This window comes from Myzus persicae, unplaced genomic scaffold, assembly GCF_001856785.1.
Source record: "Myzus persicae strain clone G006 unplaced genomic scaffold, MPER_G0061.0, whole genome shotgun sequence".
NCBI classification, from domain to species: domain Eukaryota; kingdom Metazoa; phylum Arthropoda; class Insecta; order Hemiptera; family Aphididae; genus Myzus; species Myzus persicae.
In genome coordinates, this window is record NW_019104022.1 from 831,497 (window position 1) to 854,964 (window position 23,468).

Here is a 23,468-nt window from a genome sequence, read left to right on the forward strand (position 1 = left end):
TTAAATAAATAAATAAAGTAATTTATTAATATCTAGTAGTATAACTACAATTCAAGTTACTAATGTTATTCGTTTTTGAATTACAACATATAAAAACATTCGATCAATGGGAATTCTTTAATTTACCGTTAAATATCAAATATCGTAAAAATTTTAATTTCAAATGCTCATAAAAAATTAATGTTACATTCCAGTAAACTTTTTATTTTGTTAATGGCAGAAAAATTGGAGAATCTTCTATTAGTTTCTGCTTTTAGCTATGACAATATAAACATTTTTATGAATTTTACCGAAAAATAATTTACATATTTTCGAAATTTTGATGAATCATGTAAATATTTGAAATTTAAATGCACATTGAAAATAATCTTGCTTATGTATCTTTAATATTTTTAAACTTCTACTAATACATCTCAGGATGAGCCTTGCATTAAATTTTTGAAATTTTTGATCCAGTGAAAATATTTTTATTGAGATATTTAGAATAAAACTAAAAACAAAATAAATTAAAAATATTACCAATAATTAGCTCAAAAAGAGACAAATCATTTTTAAAATGTCATCATGCATATGAGATGATAAAATAAAAATTTGAGTTAAAAACATCACATTTAAATAATATTGTAGCAACTTACCCCTGTTTCGTAACAATAATAAATAGAAAATACTATTTGCCTCAGTTATAAATTATAATGAATAACTTAATATAATATTTATCTATTTTTCAAATTATTATTTTAGTTTTAAATAAATTATAATATAATTAATTTATACATATTTTAAATTGTAATTTGTAATATTAACGAGAGCAAACAATTATAATGCTAACGTTGCATAAAAAATTACGTGACGTCTTGTATGTATATAAATTGTTATTAAAATCTTCACGGTACCGCATATTTGTGGAATCGTTCACCACTGAAACCCCAACCCACCATCTCGGTGGCCTATAAAATTACTTTCATACCACGATATTGTTACAGCGTGTAAATTTGAATTTTAAATTTCTAGCATTTTTATTTTAAATTGATGAATATAAGAGGGGTAGTACAATCAAAAGGCTATTTTAATTTTGAACTATTTTTTAAATACTGCAATTTATTCTTACATTCTTTAATTGGACTAAGATATCAGTATTGTGTATAATCCGTTTAGTATTTATTTTACAACTAATACAAATATTGGTTTGAGTAGCAATATTTTAGTCTCAATGTTAAAATAACGTTAGGTACCAAATTGTTGGAGATATTAAATAATTTCAACACATCAAGCCAGATTTAATATTCAAGAGGAATGTGTCTCTTGGGTGAGTATGTTTTAATTTGCAATTTTAAAACGGTAAAATAATATATTCATATTCTGAAATCATTTGGGGACGGTTTACAATTCCTGTTGATGAATTAATCACATACCATGCTGCATACAAGTTAAAATATTTTTTTAGAAATATTTTATCTTTGGTCATACTTGAAGTTTGGAAAAATAATGATTTACAATTAAATTAAATTTGCAGCATTATGCTAGGACGTTATGTAATTATTTATAAAAGCATTTAATAAAAACAAATATTTTATTCTGAATATATGAAAAAATAATTGTTACAGTATTATAATTGTATTAAAAAGTTTTTACTTGTTTTTGAAGACATATTTCATTTCATATTTAAAATACTTAAGAAAGTAACATAAATAGTGGTGTAAGCATATATTTTTGTTGTAACTTTATCTAACAGAACTTAAAAATGTAATTCAAGTAACCATCAAAATAATAAAAAATAACTTTGAGTGTAGTAAAAAGTATAAAGTACCTAGTATTATACTATAAATTCAGCGTTTAAAATTAATATTTTCAGATTCTAAATAAAACTAGTAAAGTTAGTAACATTATTGCTATTAAAATAGTTTTATTTTTAGTATTGAAGGTGTGATTGAACAGTTTCATTTAGTATAATTACAATCAATAGTGAACCTATATATAAGAAAATATTAGAGACAACTGTCGAATAGTTAAAAACAAATTTAATAAAGCATGATTATATTTCATAAACCATACTTTATTAATTATTTATTCTGAGTTATTAAAATGTGTGATTAAAGATAATAGTCCCTATGGTGTTACGTAGAATATAAAATATTTGATATTACAGACGTTTAAAAGTAAACAATTCTAATGGTAATAAGGATTATGAAAATAAAAAAATCTTGATATCTTGTATAAAAAAAATCTACATTGGTATTGATAGTTCAAACTGTACATTTAAATACTTTATTGATGTAAACGAATATTAAAGAAAATCAGTTTGCAATCAATTATCTGCCCTTAGACGTTTATGGCCGGTAAAATACGATTGAGAATGTTACGGTTGAGAACGTTATTTTTGGTAACACGATTGAGAACGCTCGACATGTCTTTTTTTTCCAACGTTGCCAAATGTTATCGAAAGATAATTTGAGCACGATAATCGGCTATCGAACGATAAAGAACGTTATACCTTATGGGCTGAACGATTGATGCAGTTGATATTTAATATTTATCGGACGTTTATCGGATCTTATTTATAACTTAGATAGGTACCAGATATACGAGAGAATGACTTCGTCGCACTAGTCCACGCATAAACGTAAGGTTAGGTTATGTTGGATTACGTTATCCCGCAATAACTAATACATAGGTACCTAACTCATTTTTCATTACACTTTTTATACATAAGTATTATATTTTTTACTTTTTTTTTTACATATTTATTACATATTTTTATAATACTACATTTTTTTAAAAAATTTTAAACATATTTATATTACATATGACTTTTTTTCTAGAATATTTGTTAAATAATAAATAATAAATGATATGACAACGTTGCACACAAATTCGTTCTCAATCGTATTCTTTTTTGGGTTTTTTTTAGGGTCAGTGGTAAGTTCTTTGTTATTTTTAAGTGTTCTCAATCGTTCGGCCAAAAAGGTATAAAGTTCTCAATCGTTCGATAGCCTTTATAGCGTAACCTTAAAAAAGATTTTATTTTATCGAATGTAACTCAAAAGTATATCAAACTTCATGTTAATGTACTTAAAAAAATAATATTAAAAACGTTAAAGAAATCTCAAAAGTATAGGCTTTTATGAATAATGCAAATACGAGTAGTTTAAATAACGAATAAAATTCAAGTTTATAAACACTTTTTTTTAAACATCAATCAGACATCTATGGACTACGATAAAGAACTGCTGTAGACAAAGTATTTGCGAGATTACATAAGAACATTGGATTATTTACGGAACATGATAATAGACGCAAAGTACCATTTATTTATCATAAATCTTTAAATAAAGTTATTTTTAACATTACTTAACATTTATATTTTTAAAAAACATTATATATGAGGATGCTCCAATAAGTATTTACTTTTCTATTTGTGGACCGTCAATAGAAAAAATAATATATGATTGGTATGGACGCATTTTGTCAAGGTGGATACATCAATGACCAACTTCCTGAATGCATTCAGTAGATTTCACTATATTCAGATACTAAAAATATGATATAATGCATGGTAGCAAAATTGTTACGTCTTATAATTCAGAGAAATAAACTTATGAAATTATATAAGGCTAACTTAACCAATATAATAATACTGGTATCAAAATAATTCCTCAAGTTCGAGTAAAAAAGATAAATTACAAGTTTAGGGTTCTGAATTAAATTTAAGTGAACAATACATTTTTTAAAATTATTTTTGATTTCTAGAAAGTTATTTTTTTATGTTTATTATTTTAATATAACTCTTCATATCAATATTTTTTGTTAGATAATATGTTTTGTTCAAATAAAGATTTAAAAAAAAATCTTATAATAATTGATTATTGTTATTATTCAAATAACTAAAAAAATAAACTTTACTAATTATTGGACTTCATTTATAAAAAAAGACTGTATTTGCTTATCTCTTAAATGTAGTAAAATAACTGTTTATATTTTAATAAAATATTGGAGTTAGCAGCCTATGTCCATGTAACACGAAGTGTTATATTGAAAAGGGTAGGTAAGGATTGTGTGGCCTCATAATTAATACAATGTGTAATTTAGTTCCTTATACGTATCTTCCTTGTCATTTACAAAATTGATCACCGATGAATACTATTGTTTCTTTGATTTCAATAAAAAAAATATAAAAATATTGTTTTGTATTTATTTTGGATACACGTTTTTTATCTTGGGTTTTACTCACATTTAATTATATAGAGATAAATGGATTATAACTAGAAGATTATTACCTACAATTTATCAGTATACGTAACATACTACATGTCGACACGAGTATCCAATCTCCTATACACGAGATAAAAACTGTCCCGCTCAAACTTTGTTGAACAAATTTTTCTTTGGACTTACCGAGCTATTAGGATCACTATCCTTGTCAGTAAATCTAAGGAAATGTCTACATACCATCTTATACGATCTATTGTTACATATTAAAGGACAAAGACTTAGCCAATAAGAAAAATAATATAAAAGTTTGAAAGGAAAATTCTATATGTATTGCTGTTGGTGTCCTAGAGTCCTTCATATTGAGAGAAATAAGTAGAGAACAAGAAAGAACGAAGATCTAGAATCACACTCTCTCAGAGACCAAACATCGTAGAAACCATCAAAAGTAAGATATCACAATAGGTAGGGCAAGTTTGGAAAAGACGAATCCCACTACTATTCGTACATTTTAAAAAAAGAAGAAAACAAGGCCCCTCAAATATCAAGGATGAGACGGTTGGAAAGAGGTCAGAAAATATCGGTCAATATCTAGTAGAAGATTAAAGAAGACATAAGAAAGCCCTAGAATCAGATAGAGAAGGGATGTCTGAATGATCTTTTGGTATGTAAATGACTGAGATGGATGGCATTGTTGAAACCGTGAAATTCCAGTTTTACGGAGCGAATGATAGTCGTTCCGTATTGGACTTTATCGACCTGGCACTGCATAACATGATCATGGAATCGAAAATACCGATTTGCCACAAACACAGACATGCAGTAACTTTCCAGTGGACGTCCGAACTAAGTATTCACTCTCCGGTGTACGATGTATAAATATCTCCAGCAGTCCAACAGATAACTGTTGTTTTTTTTTCAAATTAAATTATAATTCATTCAAAATGTTTTAAAAATTAAAAAATCCTTTTGGAAGAGAGATCAAAAATATATTTTCATGTAGAAATGGATGCTAAATCTTGTGTGCGAGATTTGTTTCGGTCATTAAATTCGTAATTGTTTTCAACGAGTAACATTTGCTTCTTTGTATAACCTTTCCTGTTTTTTATTAAAGAAACAGACAGACATTATTCAAGAACCATAGAGAGCCCAGTACAGTAAATATTATTAAGACAGTAAATACATAGTAACTGAAACTAGTCACTTTTCCAGTATGTTATCATATCATGCAATGTAGTAAATGAATAAAATATATAATGAAAGCCACACATCATAATGTTGAATATACCCAATAGAAACTCAAATATAATATAAATAGAAAAAAATTATAACATAAAACTGTATTACCAAAGAATAATGTACCTATGAATAAATTAATAATAGTCTATGGGGTATGACAATAACATGTCTTTGAAAGTAGTAACAAAAGAGAAAAATATCTGTTCTTTTGAAAACAACATTCTTCTAGAGAAATTAGTAATTACTAATTACCTACGCATTTTAGAAACACTTTTTACCTTATTTATATACCTATGTTTTTTAGGTGTTTTTTTTGTTAAACACTTAAAGTTAAAAGCTTTTCCAAAATTTTCTATTCAATGTGAAACGTGTCTGTTTATATATTTATAAGACAATCAATCTGTATGAGTTCAGATTATATTATTTAAAAGATTCAATAATTTAAGAACTAAGATATAGTTTTAGAAACTTCCGAAATAAGATTATTAATTAAGTAAATTCTTAATAAAGTACCTAAATAATTATATCAATTTAGTGAACTTCTAAATGGGTTAAATTATTAAATTAAACTCATAGAATATATATTATTCAGAATGTTGATGACATACTATCATAACTCATAAGTCGTAGCTTAATATTGTCATTAACATATTATATTATACGTCTTTTTTTAAAATTTAGTATCTATAGTATAGATATTACAATTGTCAATACTTACTAAGTCATTTTAACTCAAAAAACATCTAAAATTACAATTTTATTTTCAACATTATGAATTACAAAAATTACAAAAAGTCAATAAATTCTTTAGAGTTATTACAGCGATTTGAAAACACAACAAAAATACATATTTTATTGATAATAGTTGTAATTAAATAATTAGATTACAATTGAAAATATTTTTCTCTAGGTATATAGATACATATTATAATTTAGAGTAGATTAAACTATTTATCATAATCACGATTAATTGGTTTCAAAGTTTATCAAAGAAAATAAGTATAGTATATTATTATGTATTATACACAGTTATATGGGTAATTAATTAATTTGTTTGCTTTAAAACTTGATTACGTAATAAAAAAAGCATACATACACAATGAACTACATTTAATTTTATACAAACTTTAATAATTGGTTTCGTGTACCAAAAGTTTTTACTAATAGTATTGCATGCATACATGCATGCAAAAAAAAATCTCGTTCGCCTCTACCCCCGAGAAAAACTATCTGTAGGTCTGCGTGTATTAATTTTTAACGAGTCTCGTGACGGAATATTGTTTTTCGAAAATAAAACTTTTACACCTCTAAACACGCACTTCCGATAAAACTGTTTTTATTTTATTTTTCTTGGCGACAGTTAATCGTTTTTATGTAGGTATACTGGAATCCAAAAATTACACTTGTTCAACAAATAAAACAATCAAATCCGATTTTAGTTGAGCTATAGTAGCGGTATTACTGCAGTCATGACTGAAAACGATGATGTCGGTAAGCAAAGTTAATCATACAGGCTATAGACGTACATTTTCCTTAATAGACGAATGAACGACGATTCGTTTCAAAATTTAAAAAAAATTTAAACATATAACTTGGTAACGCGTCGTAACGTTTCTAAAATTGTTAATAATCTAAAAAAATGTTAAATTTAAATGTTTTCAATGTTTTTTACTATGCAATAATGATGTGAATGATTTTTTAAATCATCTATCACGAAGAGATCGTAAGTTATATATTTTCAGTTGAGGCTGAATTTGAAAAAGTTTAGTTAGTAATTGTTTTCAATAATAATAATAATTTCAAACATCTTATGTTTTTGTATACCTATTCAAATGAACATCATTGTATAAAAGTCTGTTTTATGTTTGTAACGTCTTCTACAATTGTATACCAACATTTGATTTACGGCGTGTGAATTTGTTTTTAAATTTAAAAACAGAACACTATATATTTTAGGTAGGTAAAATATTTCATAGTCTACCGTTGTGTTATTGTTACTAGCATAGGCTATAAAACACTATTCAACATAGTAAATTAGGTCTTTCAACTAATTAACTTTTATATTTATACGTAACTTGTACATTTACGTGTTGTTAGAAAAAACTTTAAATGAAACAACAACATTACAAATTTAATTATACAAGATTATTTTCAATTTTTTAATATACTGGATTCAATTATAAATATAATCAAATTGATGTTGACGCCCCCGTTAAGTTATACCTACATAATCTAAATTATTAAAATAAATATAATTAAATTTGACAATTTATTTTAATTTTAATTTAATGGTCAAAATTATATACAGAGTGATTCACCAAGCCAATTTCACTGGCTCGTCCCCTTGTTCAATAATATGCAGTTATTTAAAACCTGATTTTCGGAATTTTTATATATACTTTAAGACCATATTTTCAAATTCTTGGGATTTTTTTTGTACTACTCAAGGAGTGTTCTGTGGAGATAAAAACTTCTGTTTTTTTTTTTCAAATGAAAACCCTCATTTTTAACTGTAAATTATTTAGTGGATAATAAGAGTAGTTTTTAAGTTATTGAACTTTGTGTTCTGTGGATAAAAGTTCCATGGACTGTAATGGGCTTATAAGATATAAGAGCTATGGTGATTGGAAAATTTCAGTCATTATTCATTAATATTAATTTATCAAAATTAATAATTTTTAAAAATGTCCCAAGTATAATAAGTATTGGTTACAACATTACTTCTGTTTTATATATTTGTTAAACCATTTTTTAAAGACTATTATCTTTAGAACATACATTTTAATAACTATAACTAAGAAATTACTCATTCGAATTTTGAATTAGATGCATTAAAATTGTCCAAAAAAATGTCCACTAAATAAATTACAGTAAAAAAAGAGTGTTCTCATTTGAAAAACAGAAGTTTGTATCGCCACATTATACTCCTTATGTAATACAAACAAATTCAAAAATTTGAAAAAATTGTCTTTGAGTATATTTAAAAATTTCAAAAATCAAAATTTGAATACATTTACTATTAAAGAAAAAAATGCTATTGAGCAGGCTTGTTAAATAACACTGTATATGTATATTTACATTATGCTATTGTACTGTATTTAAAAAAAAATTGTGATAATCCTTACCACACATTTAACAAAAAAAAAATTAAATTAAATTACTTATCTGTAATGTGGATTTTAACTTTTAAGTAAATTTCAGTGGCTTATAATTGATAAATATTGAATAAACAGTAACTAATATAAATTTGTAAAATATATTGAATATTATCGGTTCCTCATAGACCTAGCCATATCGTTAAAATATCTTTAATCTGTCACATAAATTAATGTTGGTATTTTTCTGTGTGCAAATTATGTCTGCTTTAATTTCATGTGAACCATAATATAAATGTTGTGATTTATTACAATCATGTATCATACACAGGTGATTAATCAAGCATGCTTACCCCCACTTTTTTTAAATTATTTAATTTATCAAAATCCTGATTTTTTTCATTTTTAAGTATACTACCAAGTGTGTAAAACTAGGTCATTATAACAATTGTTTTTTCAAACTATAACCATTCTTTTATAAAAGTTGTCTAATTATTATAAGTAAATGGGAACCAGGATAAAACATATAACATATATTTTACACTTTATGTAAATCTATGAAATGGTGATAATCTTTGAAAAATAAACATCAATACCTAGTTCATAAGCTACTCGTCTGAATTTTTATTTTCTATTTATATGAATCGACATAATATTACAGAAAATCATCTACTTAAAAATGTGCAATAATATTGAGTGATTCTCGTTTGAAAAAGGAGCTTATATTATCACAAGAAGCTTAAGAAGCTTAGGTATAAAAAAATCTAAGTATCTGAAAATATGGTGTGTAAATGTAATACAAAATTACAAAAATCAGAATTTGAATAAATTCATTATTAATGGATAAAATAGGTGGTGACTATCCTTAGTGTACCTTTATTAAATATATAATAATATATGGACATTACAGGACATAGCCTATTCGGCACTAGTTTTTCATAAACAGCACCCGTTTTACAAAAAGGTAAATTCCTAAACGGCTCCCGTTTTTTACAACACAAATTCTTTTTCACTTCATTCGGGTTTAGGCCTGTCTTAAAAGAGGTGGTTAAAAATGTGTTGGAATTTTTTTTAAATTTTATATTATATATATATATATGGATATTTGCAGGTGTATATAAAATTTAATAATAGGTACATGCAGTATATTATTATTTATTACATAGGTTGTATTATACGTTAATAAATTTAATGCAACTATAAGCTAAGATAAAATAAGTAAACAATAATCACAAAAATTAGTCTTTTGAATAAATCCCATGTACCTATACATTTTAATGTTAGTTATTTATCCATTAATACATTCTTATGTTTATGTACATAGTATACTACCACTTCCGGATTGACCGGATACAATGTATCCGATACATTGAAAATTGAAATTACTCACTATATTTTATATACAATTGGTGCAGTGTAAAACGTATTGCGTGTACGTGATCCAAATAATGTTAATGATTATCAATAATGACTGATATTATACACATACGTAGAACTATACTAGGGTTATAAGTATTTACTGTCTAGTAGAAATAGTAATAAACCACGATGTATATGTGCACAGAGATCAATTTTACCATAGGTATCTAAATCCAAATGAATCATATAGGCATTTTGTTTATTTTTGTGTTATAAATATTTACCCATCTATTTCAAACGTGTTTAAAAATTCTTAATGGCAGATTTAGTTCGTGACAATCTGGTATTTTTAATGGTTTAGTCTAAATTTGTTTCATATTACACTAACCTAGCATAAACTTTCCACTTCTATGGTGTGTTTGAAACTGGGATTAAGTTAATCCTATATATTGAACAAAATTCTCCCTTAAATAAAAACAAACTTTAAAAATATTTCAAAATTAATTTTATATTTTGCAAGTAAAAGAAATATATTGGTTTTAAAATATGTTTCGGCCAATTATTTTTAAATTAGTTTAAAGGCCCTAATAATTCCATATAGGTGTATTGACACAATTTAAGCCAGACAAAAATTATATAGGTAATCGGTTAGTAATAATATGGCTTTATATAATATGCCTCATAAAAATTATAATGAGTTTCATTTCAAATTATTTTAGAATGGCATAATTGCTCATGCTCCGAGTTAAAATAAAAACTAAAGGCCCACTTAAGTTTTCCTTTTTAAATTTATTAAGTACATAAAATGCATGAAAAAATAATGTAAGGTAATAAATTACGCCTTTGAAGCTGTACCAAGAATGAAAAAAAAATGTCTAAGGGGCAATTGAAAAACAATATAATATTATATAATATACAACATCAAATTCTGGATGTGATTTTTAAAATTTCATAATAAATTACTATATTTTTGTTTATGTTAACTAATATTTATTCACTTCCTTAAATTTGAAGGTATTAAAATTTTATTTTTATTATTTTATTCAATTAAACGCCATGTTTGATTAGTGATCTATTTCAAAAGATACATAGAGAATAAATAGATATAAATACTCCTAATAACATTATTAGTTAAATATTTGTATGCAAATATTGTGCTTAAAATTCTAAATTTAAAAATATGGGTTTTAATATGGACTTCGTATTTATGAATGGTTATAACTGATAACATATTGGTTTTTTCCCCACATGTAAAACAAAAATCGTATGTTATAATATTATGTAAAATATTCAAATTTACTTAAATAAACAAAAAAACAAAAGCACTTCAAAATGTATTACAAAGTAATTTATTGCAGCATATCTAAAATATATTCTTATCATAATACAATACCAATGAATACCCAAATTTATTGATGAATAATATAAACGATGCTTTGACACCGCGAGAAAATAAAAATTGTAGAAATAATGTAATTTATGTAAAATATTATTATGTGATAAATTATTATTTGCTAATAGGGTAGATTTGTTTTAAACTTTTATTCATATGCTGCATTCACGTGATATACACCCATTAATCATTATTAGTATTCACTATTGGTTTTTATTATTTAGAGTCCTTATAACGTATTTATATTATGTACAATATGTTATTTTGTCAACTATTTTTAATATGTCACATGCGGAATAATAAAATAAAATTTGTTAGTGGTTTTTATATTATAAGTTTCCCTTATATGCTCCTATGCGATTATGCAATCGATGTATCTATTAAAGATTATATTTATATTTATCAATATTTTTATTCGATGATATTAATAATTACAGTAAAATAAATCATTTACTTTTTTAACTACACCTAGTTAGGTAATTGTTAAGAATGTTTTTTGGAAAAAATGTATAAAATATTATAAACGACATTTTAATACGTACAATTCTGGTTTATTTATTTGTAGATCGTGTTATGTATGCCAGAAATCAACAATACAAGTACAGTAAAGAACCAGTTACGGGTGGGAAACCTATAACAGTGGAACAAGCGAAAGTAAGCTATATTTGGTATATTGAATAACATTCAAAATATTTTATCCGTTTATTGTTTACATGAAGATTTCCCAATACAATTGGTTATTTTTTAATGAATCATAGAAGCTAATTTTTCAGGGGAGATGCCTAATTTATGTTTTGAAAAAAAACAATATAAATAATAAATAATAATACCAATAGCCTTTGCATTATTGATTAAGTATATAAGAATTAAGAATAACAGTGTACCTAATATAAATGTAAAAAAATGTTTTATCATCGTACGACTGATATGTTTGTATAGATCATGAACTATAGAATATTATACTTTACGCTCCCTTTGTTTTATTCTGTCTTTTTTAATTCATTGAGTGACAAATATTTGATTGCCCGGCGTACTCATGAGTCATCAATCATCGTACAGATATTGAAACGAAAATGTAAATTTCGATTTTGTTTTATAGGTACGGTTCAATTTAAAATTTTAATTGTTGATTGTTCTTAATTTGATTTTCTATACTTTCTATTATTTTATTTCCATATCCAATGTATATATATAAATTTAATGTATTAATTATATTATTATTTAACAAATAATTCATTAGCATTATAATCATTTTTTAAATCTAACGTACCCAACTCATTTTAGACACTTGACTTATCTAGATCACTATATTTCGTTACTTTAACATGTGATTTAATTTACTAATGTTCGTAATTTCAAAATTAATATAGAATGAGGCTTAATATTATTTTATAGTGAATTATATGAGTATTTTTATTTCTAACTTATTTTTTTAGAACAACACATAGCACAATAAAATCATCAACAATTTAATTCTTGGATACTTTCAAAACATAATAGAAGTAGTTCATGTTGATACGTATTTCAAAAATATACTTAAACCTTAAACTTATTTTTCATTTCAATAATTTTCCTTTAAAATAAAAATTCAATCACAATTAAAATAAACCATTTACGTTATTTTCAAACATCTATTATTACATAAATCTGTATTCAAATTATACTTTGTTTACAGAGTGCACTTGAAATACTCACTAAATGGTCTTTTATCTTATTTATTATTATCATATCGCTTTATAATTATCTCTGATTAAAATATTTATGGGCATATTAAGTTTAACCGAGCAAATTCGATGATGATAAATATAAATATAAATACGTGGTAGATTTACCTACTGTAAATTATGGTCAGATAATTAAATCATTATTTTATATTTGAACATAAGTGTATTATTTTTAAGTTGATTATTTCTTCGGTTTACATTCAACATTTTATACAGCTGTCCAACTGAAAATTCATAATATTAGCATGAATTCCAAAGAGATATTTATTTTTAAATTATTAATATTTGTTGTATTTTCAGGCATTACGCTTGACTGTATTTGGTGCGTGTGACACACCACCTAGAGGCGAATGGCTACGTACTGGGTTTGTGTTCAGAGATCCCGAGAAAGAGCTATCGTACGGCTTACGGGCACGCAGAAATGGAACAAGGGGAATGCAGACCGCAATACAAGGATATATACTCAAACATTTGTTATTCACAAGCACTAACACCTCGTAAATATATTTAAAGCTAGTAATAAAATAAAAATTATAAGAAATTTAAAATCTTAAGTTCATCAGGCCATTTAATTTCATTTTTAAAACGATGCAGTTCTATTGTCAATAAAAAATTTCTTTGTGTCCTTGTATTTAAATTATAGTTGTATTGTTCATAATATATGTGGACACTTTTTAAATAAGGAAGTTATAGCTTATCATATAAGAATAATCTAAATTGTATCCTCGAGGGGTTATTTTATGATCAATACTGTTACTGTGTTACACAAAGATTAACTGTAATTGAATAAATTAGTTTTCATTTATAATGACCCAATAATGATTTGTATTAATCACCAAGGTGTATAATATTCAATTTAAACATTTGAATAAAATTAGATTTTTTTATTAGATGTATGAAACCATCTAAACCGCAGCAACTGGATGCTCTTTGTAAATCAATCACCGAAATCCTGTGGAAGATTGGCGATAACGAAAAAGTGATAGTATGTTTACCGCAAGAAAAGAGTTACGTAGCCCACTCGTTAAACTATTTCCAAGATAATGTTACCGAAAAAGTAAGGAGATTCCCTATTAATACAATTGACTCAAAACATGTATAATCTAGTCATAGTTAAGTTTAGGAAATACAAAATACGATCTTCGAGGAAAATCCAATCAATAATAATTGCTATCAATGTGGTGCACTAAAAAAATTTTAAAAATACCTACTCGTGATTTGAGTGAAAACAACAGCACCAATACATACTTTACATACATATATTTGTATTTGTATGTTATACATTTAGTTTACGATTTTCGAACTTCTAACAAAATGAGCCTTCGAGCCTCAAATGGAAGATTTGAAATATTGGTGTTCACAGTTAGTTGTAATAATTATATGTTTAATTAATTTCATAGAGATGGAAAAAAAAAAAATTTTAAAACAATTCAAGTAAATTTAGAGAATTAAAAAAAGTATTAATGTTTTGAATAAGTTCGAAATTTATTGTGGAATAGTTTTTAATTATTAATTTGATTTTTATGTAAAGATACCGTCGGCCACATCATAGTAGTTGCCATTACAAGTGATTCACAGAAATTTATTTACATATTGATTAAACATATCACATGATTTTATAATATTTTAGTCTGTAATAAGTGACTCGTTCAAATGTCTCATTTATATTTTAGTCATAATATAAACATTTTAATATGTATTTAATTTTAAGTTATCCATTATTATATAAATAATAATATCATATATAATTATAGCTCCACTTATTCGAGTTAACAAATTGTCAAGACTTAGAAATTTTCCTCAAAAGATATTTGCATTTGGTAAGATTATAATTTTTTTGATAATTAATAGTTATAGGTAGGCACATTATAATATAAATGATAATTTTCTAACCAAAAAATAATAATTCATAACTAAAAGAGGAAACATGGATGTTATTTAAATTTAAAATTATAGATAATAATGTTATATTATTTATATTTTGTGCTTGAATACCTACATTTACAGTGATTAGTTAAAAGAAATATTAATGCCATGAATTATCTCTAGTTCCAAGATGATCCCGGACCCGGATCACTATTATTGCTTTACAGTGCAGTGCTAACTAGAGGAATATCTAAGTAAATATCATACTTCAATATTTATATCGTAATATCATTGTATTATATATTGTATTATGCTATCTATTATGCAACAAAACACGTTAATACTTTATCATCGAAACGGTAATATCAAAATTGTAAATATACTTATAATTCATTATTATAGGTACCCAAGTGTAGGTACCCACGTGCAGAGTGAAAATCACTGAGAAGGTTTAGGAACGTGTAATGATATACTAACGGATTAAAATGCATTATAGTTTCCCAACGAGTAATTATACACTATTTAAAAACAATAACAATTCTCAAAAGAAAAACGTCAATATTATTTTGATTTGAATATTTGCATATATTTACTTAGGAAAAATAAACACTGTTCAATTATACAAAATCGTTTAAAGTTAAAAAATGATTTCATTGTGATTGATAATTAATACGATGTAACATCAATGGTTATTACCTTAATAAATTGTAATTTACTAAATTATATTTGTTGTTTCTAATACTTCTTCATTAACTTTAACATCATAATAGTATAATTTCCACAGTTTCACAAAATTTGTTAAATAGGTCACTTATTTATGTAAACAAATTGTTATCCCCCAAATAATTAAAATTTAAAAAAAAATGCAATTTATGTTATTACGCTAAAATGTATAACTATTTGGTATTAAATTGTATCTTTTATATATACAATATATATATATATATATCAATTAATTAAAAGTGTACATTTTAATCGCGAAAATTTAATTTTTATTACAAATGGTTAAAATTTAATGTTATGTTTTGAGTTTGTACTTTGTATAACATTTTAGTAATACAAATAATTTAATTGTACAGATTAAAAAATATAATTGTCATTTGTCAAGGTGTTGTCATGGATATATTAAATTTGAATCCAAGGAATAAATCATTGTATACAAAATACAATTCTGAGCAAGTGAGATAGGAGATATGATTATCTATCTATAATGATAGATTACATAACATTATATATGAAGTATTAATAGTAATGTTAAAATATCAAGTCCTTTTAGCTGACCCGACAGACGCTGTCCTGTCTTAATTATGAATATTGAATTCAAATTGGTATAATTAATAAAAATAATATTACAAAATAAAGTGTTTATTCTTCTAATGCTTTATGATAATATACAACATTCTTAGTTTTTTTTTCTTGCGCGTATGTAAATAGTTTTGTTGGTATTCCGACACGGGAACAGGCGACATATAACTGGAAATGTGAAAAACATGGATTTTCGAGATCGATGACACAGACACTTAACGACTGTCCTTGCGATTTTTTTTATCGAATTTTGAAAGGGTAGTACAAAGGCTAAGACTTTTTGATTCCAAGGATTCTTTGGATTCCAAACGACATGCCATTCGACTTTAAACGGTTGCAAGTCCCAGAGTGACCAGCATTTGCAATGTCGACAAATAAATCTCAATGGCAGTCGTTAAGTTTTTGTGACATCATCTTTAAAATCCATGTTTTTCATATGGCCAGTTATATGTGGCCTGTTCCCTTGTCGGAATACCAACAAAACTATTTATATACGAGCGCAAAAAAAAAACTAAGATTATTGTATATTATTATCATAGAACATTAGAATAATAAACTCTTTTTTTTGTAATATTTTTTTTATTAATTATACCTATTTGAATTCAATCATCATATCTAAGACAGGACAATGTCTATCGGGTCAGCTAGTAAATAATAAAAATATGCTAAAGTGAGGTCGCTGCCTACTGTACGCTCCCTTCCATCATGTTATCAAATTTTTCGTAGTCCCACACTACATTTACTTAGTGTTTACTTCTACAGATAATAAATGTTCATATTAATAAAAAATAAAAAAGGTAATTTATTAATTGCTTTTTTTAATAGGATTATTTATTAATTGTATGCTATTGTGATAAGTAAGTCCACTTAAATATTATTTATGAAACATCGACCACAAGTCCATTTTCATAAATAATGGAATGTACGTCATAATTAGTAAACACAGTATTTTTATAATATCCATGGGAATTGAAACTATTTAACACAAAAACAAGAAAAATATAATAGAACATTTCCCGATAAGAATGTGTAAAAAAAAAAGTAAAAAAATATTATATAATACATAATTTTATATTTATTATTATATTATATTATATTATTATAATATTTATATTTTATAGCATAAAATATCACCTAATAGTAAAAGTAATACATTTCCCTATGTGCTCGGATTATAAAATACAACGTGTTGGAGATTCCTTATTGGACAATAATAATATTTAAATTTTAAAGTGTGATCATTAATATGCTGTATAAAAATAAATCTATACTATAGAATAAAGCATATACTTACAGTCTGCAGAGTGCCTGACGTAGTCTACATCACATTATTTTTATAAAAAAAATTTTGAAGAAATTATAACAATTTAATTAAATACATAAAAATTACAAATATTTTTTATTATAAATATCTTATAATCTCAATTTGTATTTCGATCAAAATATCGAAATTTTTTAAGTCTGGTAAACAACAGCTAAACAATAATAACTTATTGCAGTAATACAGAGATTATTTGTGTTAAGGATTTATGCTAATCAATAATATGTTAAATTTGACCTATGTCTATAAAATACTCAAATGTCAGTATTTTATCAACACAATACAATAACGTGCATTAACATGTCACCTGCAGTTTTATAAACGAACATTTTCTATTATTTGAAAATGTCAATACCGCTACCTACTAAACGGTATGTTTTAAATATTAAATTCTTGTCATAACTGAACAGATTAAAACATTCAATAGGCGAATTAAAAATTTTAATTGGATTATTTTTAATTGGTAGATAACTAGATTGAAAATTATTTCAAAACACATTTAATTATGTTTGACTTTAGATGTATCTACGTGTATCAGTATTCAACACACAAGTTAAATAAACATGTGTAATTATATAGTTTTTTCAACATTTAATAAAGAAATGATATGATAGGAAGTGATATATTACATTTTTAAAACAGATCTCAACTGTAAAATAAAATACGATCTTTGGAAATTTAAGAAAAACCAAATGTGTAATTTTATATGATGGCAAAATGAATCGTGTTGTCGCTTTAATATTATTTTATGTGACCAAAAATAACTCTTTTGACACCCACTACCTACACTTTAAAATACTGCCTACAACTTTTTTTTTAATCCAAACTTAATAATATTTTAACATTTCACAGTTTACATCAAATGTCACCACATAGGTTTATTTTATTTATTTCAAAGAATTTAACATTAATGCCATTCGTTTTTTCGATTCTGAGAGGAGCGATGAATGTATTGATTTTACAATGATGTATGTGTGTGTGTGTGTGTGTGTGTGTGTGNGTGTGTGTGTGTGTGTGTGTGTGTGTGTGTGTGTGTGTGTGTGTGTGTGGTTTTTTTGATGTCATCACCTTTTGGGCAATAAAAAGTGTTTCGATTTTCTTCAACAGTATCTTTTCTGATAGAAAAGTGAATCAAGTTTGGGGGGTAAAAAGTTTTTTTAAAACTAGTGCCGATAAAAAGTGTTTCGTTCTGTCACAAAACTTGAAAATGTAATACAATGTTCCTTGTAAGTTGTTGTTAGTGGAAATTAAAAAAAAGTTAAAAGTAAATCCACTAGCAAATTATTTTAAATTAGAAATTTATAAAAAATTTTATTTTTATATTTAATATTTAAAAATTTAATACAAGATTCCTTATAAGTTTGTCTACTTTTATCGAAATAATTTTTTCTCCTGAAAGTCAAATTAAATTTTTATGACCGTTAGAAGTCAACATTTTTACAACATTCGATATTCGATTTCCCATGTTTCTTATTTTGTTGTAACTCAAAAACGAATAACTGCAGATACTTGAAATTTACATCATATGTTTATTATACCAATTAATATACTTGTTAAAATTCAAATTTTTTTTTAATTCATATTGAACTATTTACGGACATTTTCAATTTTTTTTATTTTTTTTTTTTGCAATAAATGTCAATACAATTTTATTTGTTGGGTCGAAAAGCTATAAATTTATTAGAAGGCTCCAGATATATTGTAACAACATCAAATTAAAAAGATTAAATATAATCATTTAAGATCAAATTTAGATGAAATTTCTCAAATTGAAAATGTAGGTAACCACAATTTGTTTGTAGTTAAATATTTATAAAATGTTCAAATTTTATAGCTAAGGATCAAAAACGTAAAACAAAGTTGCACAAAAAAAGTTGATTCTATAACCAAAAAATCTAAAAAATATATTTATTTTATTGTTATTTTATGCTCAAATTTGGACGAAATTACATACTATTAAATACTAATACGTACAAAATTACTTAATGTAGGCCGATAGACCATCTTAGCTCAGAATCATTTTTCGTATATAATAATTTTACATCGTTGAATTCAAATTTAACACCATCCATTACTGTGGATTTGCAAGTGGAGACTTGTAACTTACTGTACAGCAGAGCAACATCCCGCTTTTTTTTACTTAACGATTCGTTGTATACCCACGAATCTACCGACAGTAAATTGTATTATCATTTGGACATACATTTTACATCAATTTTTATACACTTACATAAGAGAAAAGTAGTTTTTAAAACACCAAATTACAATCATAAAGATGGAAGTTATTTAATGAAGCCAATACGATTTAGTGTTTTTGTACTAGCTCACTGCTATCAGGTATTTAAGTTACACCATAATAAAAGTTGATAATAGAATAAAAATACATCTAATAATGTTGTTAATGTAATGCTTTCAAACATTTTTTTAAACAACATTCTAAAATAAATTACACTACAGACTTAACTTGTATTTATCGCTCCATTCAGACTCTACCTGGTTTTATACATGTATAATTTGAATTCTTAGGACTATGGCTCAATGTTTTTTCTTTGAATAAAAATATAATTTAAATTTTTAAAAACTCCAAAAAAGCTATCATAACACAAGTTATGCAAAATGACGATTCTTTGATCAAATTTTTAGTAGCTTATTAACTGTTTATAAGATATTTATTATATAGAACAACACTGATACTTTATATGAGCACATATATATCGTCAAATCAACAATCAAACAAAATAAGTTTGATTTAAAATGTTTTTACAAGATTAAAGCGTACACAATATTCTTTAGATTTTTAAAATATGTTTATAATCATAAATATAAAAATACACTATTTATCTAAAAGTATGTCGAAAAGGAAAGTTAATCATATTTTTTTTAAATCTTAGATGATTAAAGCACAATGATGATAATTATAAAAACAAGAAGGTGATAAAAAATTATCATTTTTCTTAGGTTATTTAAATATTGTTGTGTTAAGGCTGCATAATCTCATAAACCTGAATCATAAAGATATTTTTTAGTGTAATTAAAAGGCCTAAGTATTATTATGGTTTATACTTTTTTTAAACATTTCTTAAACACTTTTTAGCTCCTTTAATTTTATGATAATACAAATAAACAACTTGTCTGTATTTCTTAATAATTACTCTACAAAAAGTTTTTTTTTCACCACTCAGAGTTTATTTTTTGATCTTTGATTTACATGCTCTAACCTCTATATTAGGATTGTATCAGATTTAATGGATGAAAAAATGTATCTGATATCAAGTGCTGAGGAAGGGTCTATATGCATCGTAACATTGATGCTTACCGGTAGAGCTACTCCTAATCTACATAATGGTATCGTGAATATTGGGGACGAACAACATTATGTAAGTTATAGTTTGCTTTGAATAAATAAGACAAAATATTTTGTTCTATAACATCGAATTATTTGAACAAAAATTTATTTATTTTCAGGCCATACCACATTATGGAATATTAGCCAGAAGTGAAGTAGGTCTACTGGTACATTATGAAGAAAGCTCTACACCGGTACAAGTTACACAGATACCTGGTTCTCGGTTAAAAACGCCGTCCTATCCTATTTGGATAACTTGCGCCAAAGGTCATTACGGCATACTCTTCAACACTAATAGGGAATTGTTAAGAAATCATTTAGCTGAACGAAGGTATAATAATACATATTTTTTAATTACCTATAGAAATATTTAATTTTTAAAAATATGTCGTTTGTGATATTTTACAACAATCTATATTATCAATATGATATATATTATATATATATATTTAACTATATATATTAAATACACATTGTGTATGTTATACAATATACGTTATACATTTTCAATTTTATAAGAAAATAAATGTCTGAAGATCGAAGTTCACCAATCATGGATGTATGAAAACATAATTAGATAAAACATTATTGCAGCTATTTGTGCATATATTTTGTTCATAATAAACATACCGATTTTTTTTTAAACCCAAAGTTCAGTAAAAAAAAACAATCATTAATATAGTCTTTTTCAGCATTTTAGTTAAAACGATTAAATAGTAAATACTAAATATTATATAAGATGATAAGAACTTAACATTTTTAAGTTTTTGACTATTTAAATATTTGTTTTTTTTTTGATAGACCTTACGTATTTCTAGACTATAGTTTAAGTACTGCTGTAGTATTATCATGACCACGAAGCACCTCATGAAATAAGTTTAAAATATCAATACCTACTAGGTGTTTGATTTTTTTATTTATTGATTTCTTATTTTTGGCTACACCGTATAATACGAGTCTTGTAAACTTTTGTTATTCGATAATATTGAATGAAATTAAAAATAGGTATTTACTTCAGGTAGAAAATAAATACTCTTTGATTTTGCGTTGTAAACAAAAAAATTAATATATCATACCATTACAAAGAATTTTCAAGTAGAAGCCCACGTTTCAATTTAATGATTTTTAAAACAAAATTGCAATTAAAATTTTATCTGAAACACTTTTACATCTAATAAACGCCGACCACAATCGTTTCTGTTCCAATAATATTATTTTTATAAATTAATTTTAACAATTTCCGATTATTTTATTATGAAACTCGTAAAATAAACTAAGAAAATATTTTTAATTTTCCTCTTTTATGAGTCATGAGTATATTAAATGTACAGGCAGATACTTGATCGAATTTTTTGGACCCTAGCATTAAGTATAGAGTAAAGTGGACTATACCTCGATTACCAATCACAATATAATATATGGTCCACGGATAGCACAGGAAGCATTTATAAGTTTTAATTTAATGTATACAGCGTTTTGTACTTTTATTTCAGACCAGATGTTCTAACAATATACTTATTTGCTAAGTAATGATATGCCTACCTATCTATTATTTAGTTACTAAATATAGGCTTAAAGGTAATACATGAATAATATTACATGAAATATGAAATCAATCAAAAATATTACCATTTATTAATTATATTAACTATATATATTAATACACTGGTCTTTGAGTCTATTTAGAGACCACGGTAATACGTAATAAATAATAATATTTATAGTTGATGCAGGTAAATTTTGTTTTATGTTTTATTTGTTAATTAACACTAGGTACATAATTATTAATTTTAATTTTATTTATTAGCATAATCATGCGACTCACATGGTCTGAACAACATAATACGATTTTATGATAATAATAATAATAATAATAATAATAATAATAATGATAATAATAATAATAATAATCTAAGCAAAGTTAGTAACAAGTTCAAGGTATACAACATCTCCCTTTTTTATTTTTTTAAATTATAATATAATTTTAAATCAAATTAATTATTCAAAATGAGTACATGAGTTTACAAATAATGAGATGAGTTATACTTTAACAAACAATGAATACTTATATAATATAAACAAGCTTAAACAACTAAATGCTAACAATGTAATACATTAAATATTATTAAATAGTACATAAATATGGACTCTATGATTTTTAACTAAACATACATATGGAATAACTAATAAATAATTAAATATATTGACAAGTTACAAAATTCTAAATCATGCATTGTTCTTAGAACTTATTATAACCATATCTCTCAACTTTTTTAATTTTGCGACCATACCTTGTAATATTACTGTCTCTTTTTTCTTGCACATTAATATTATTTTTTTCTTTTTCAGCTAGAATGTTATCTTTTTTCTCACCCATATTAATCTCATCATCAAAACCATTAACTAAATCATAATCTTTAACTTTTTTAATGAACTTTGAATTGCGCCTCAGTATTTTATCATTCACATCTTTGACTATATAAGATCTAGGGTACTTTGTTTTGTTAACAATTATACCTGGGAACCACTTTTTGTTAAGTGCATTTTGAATGTAGACTTTCTGACCTACATAAAACTCTTTTTCTTACTTTCCTGCATTTTTATTATAGTTCAT

At 25.0% G+C, this 23,468-nt stretch overlaps 1 protein-coding gene across 1 annotated transcript in view; it reads left to right on the forward strand.

Annotated features, from left to right (window-relative positions):
• Window positions 1–21,186, forward strand: part of LOC111037727 (inactive ubiquitin carboxyl-terminal hydrolase MINDY-4B) — a gene marked incomplete at its 3' end in the record, with an annotated part of 39,805 nt that extends 18,619 nt beyond the window's left edge. Inside the window, exons 3-9 of the mRNA XM_022320456.1 lie at window positions 11,858–11,946; window positions 13,317–13,513; window positions 13,908–14,073; window positions 14,771–14,836; window positions 15,066–15,136; window positions 20,738–20,885; window positions 20,974–21,186. Coding sequence (XP_022176148.1) covers window positions 11,858–11,946; window positions 13,317–13,513; window positions 13,908–14,073; window positions 14,771–14,836; window positions 15,066–15,136; window positions 20,738–20,885; window positions 20,974–21,186 — 950 coding nt within the window. The remainder of the gene's footprint in view (window positions 1–11,857; window positions 11,947–13,316; window positions 13,514–13,907; window positions 14,074–14,770; window positions 14,837–15,065; window positions 15,137–20,737; window positions 20,886–20,973) is intronic.
• Between the last annotated feature and the right edge of the window lie 2,282 nt (window positions 21,187–23,468).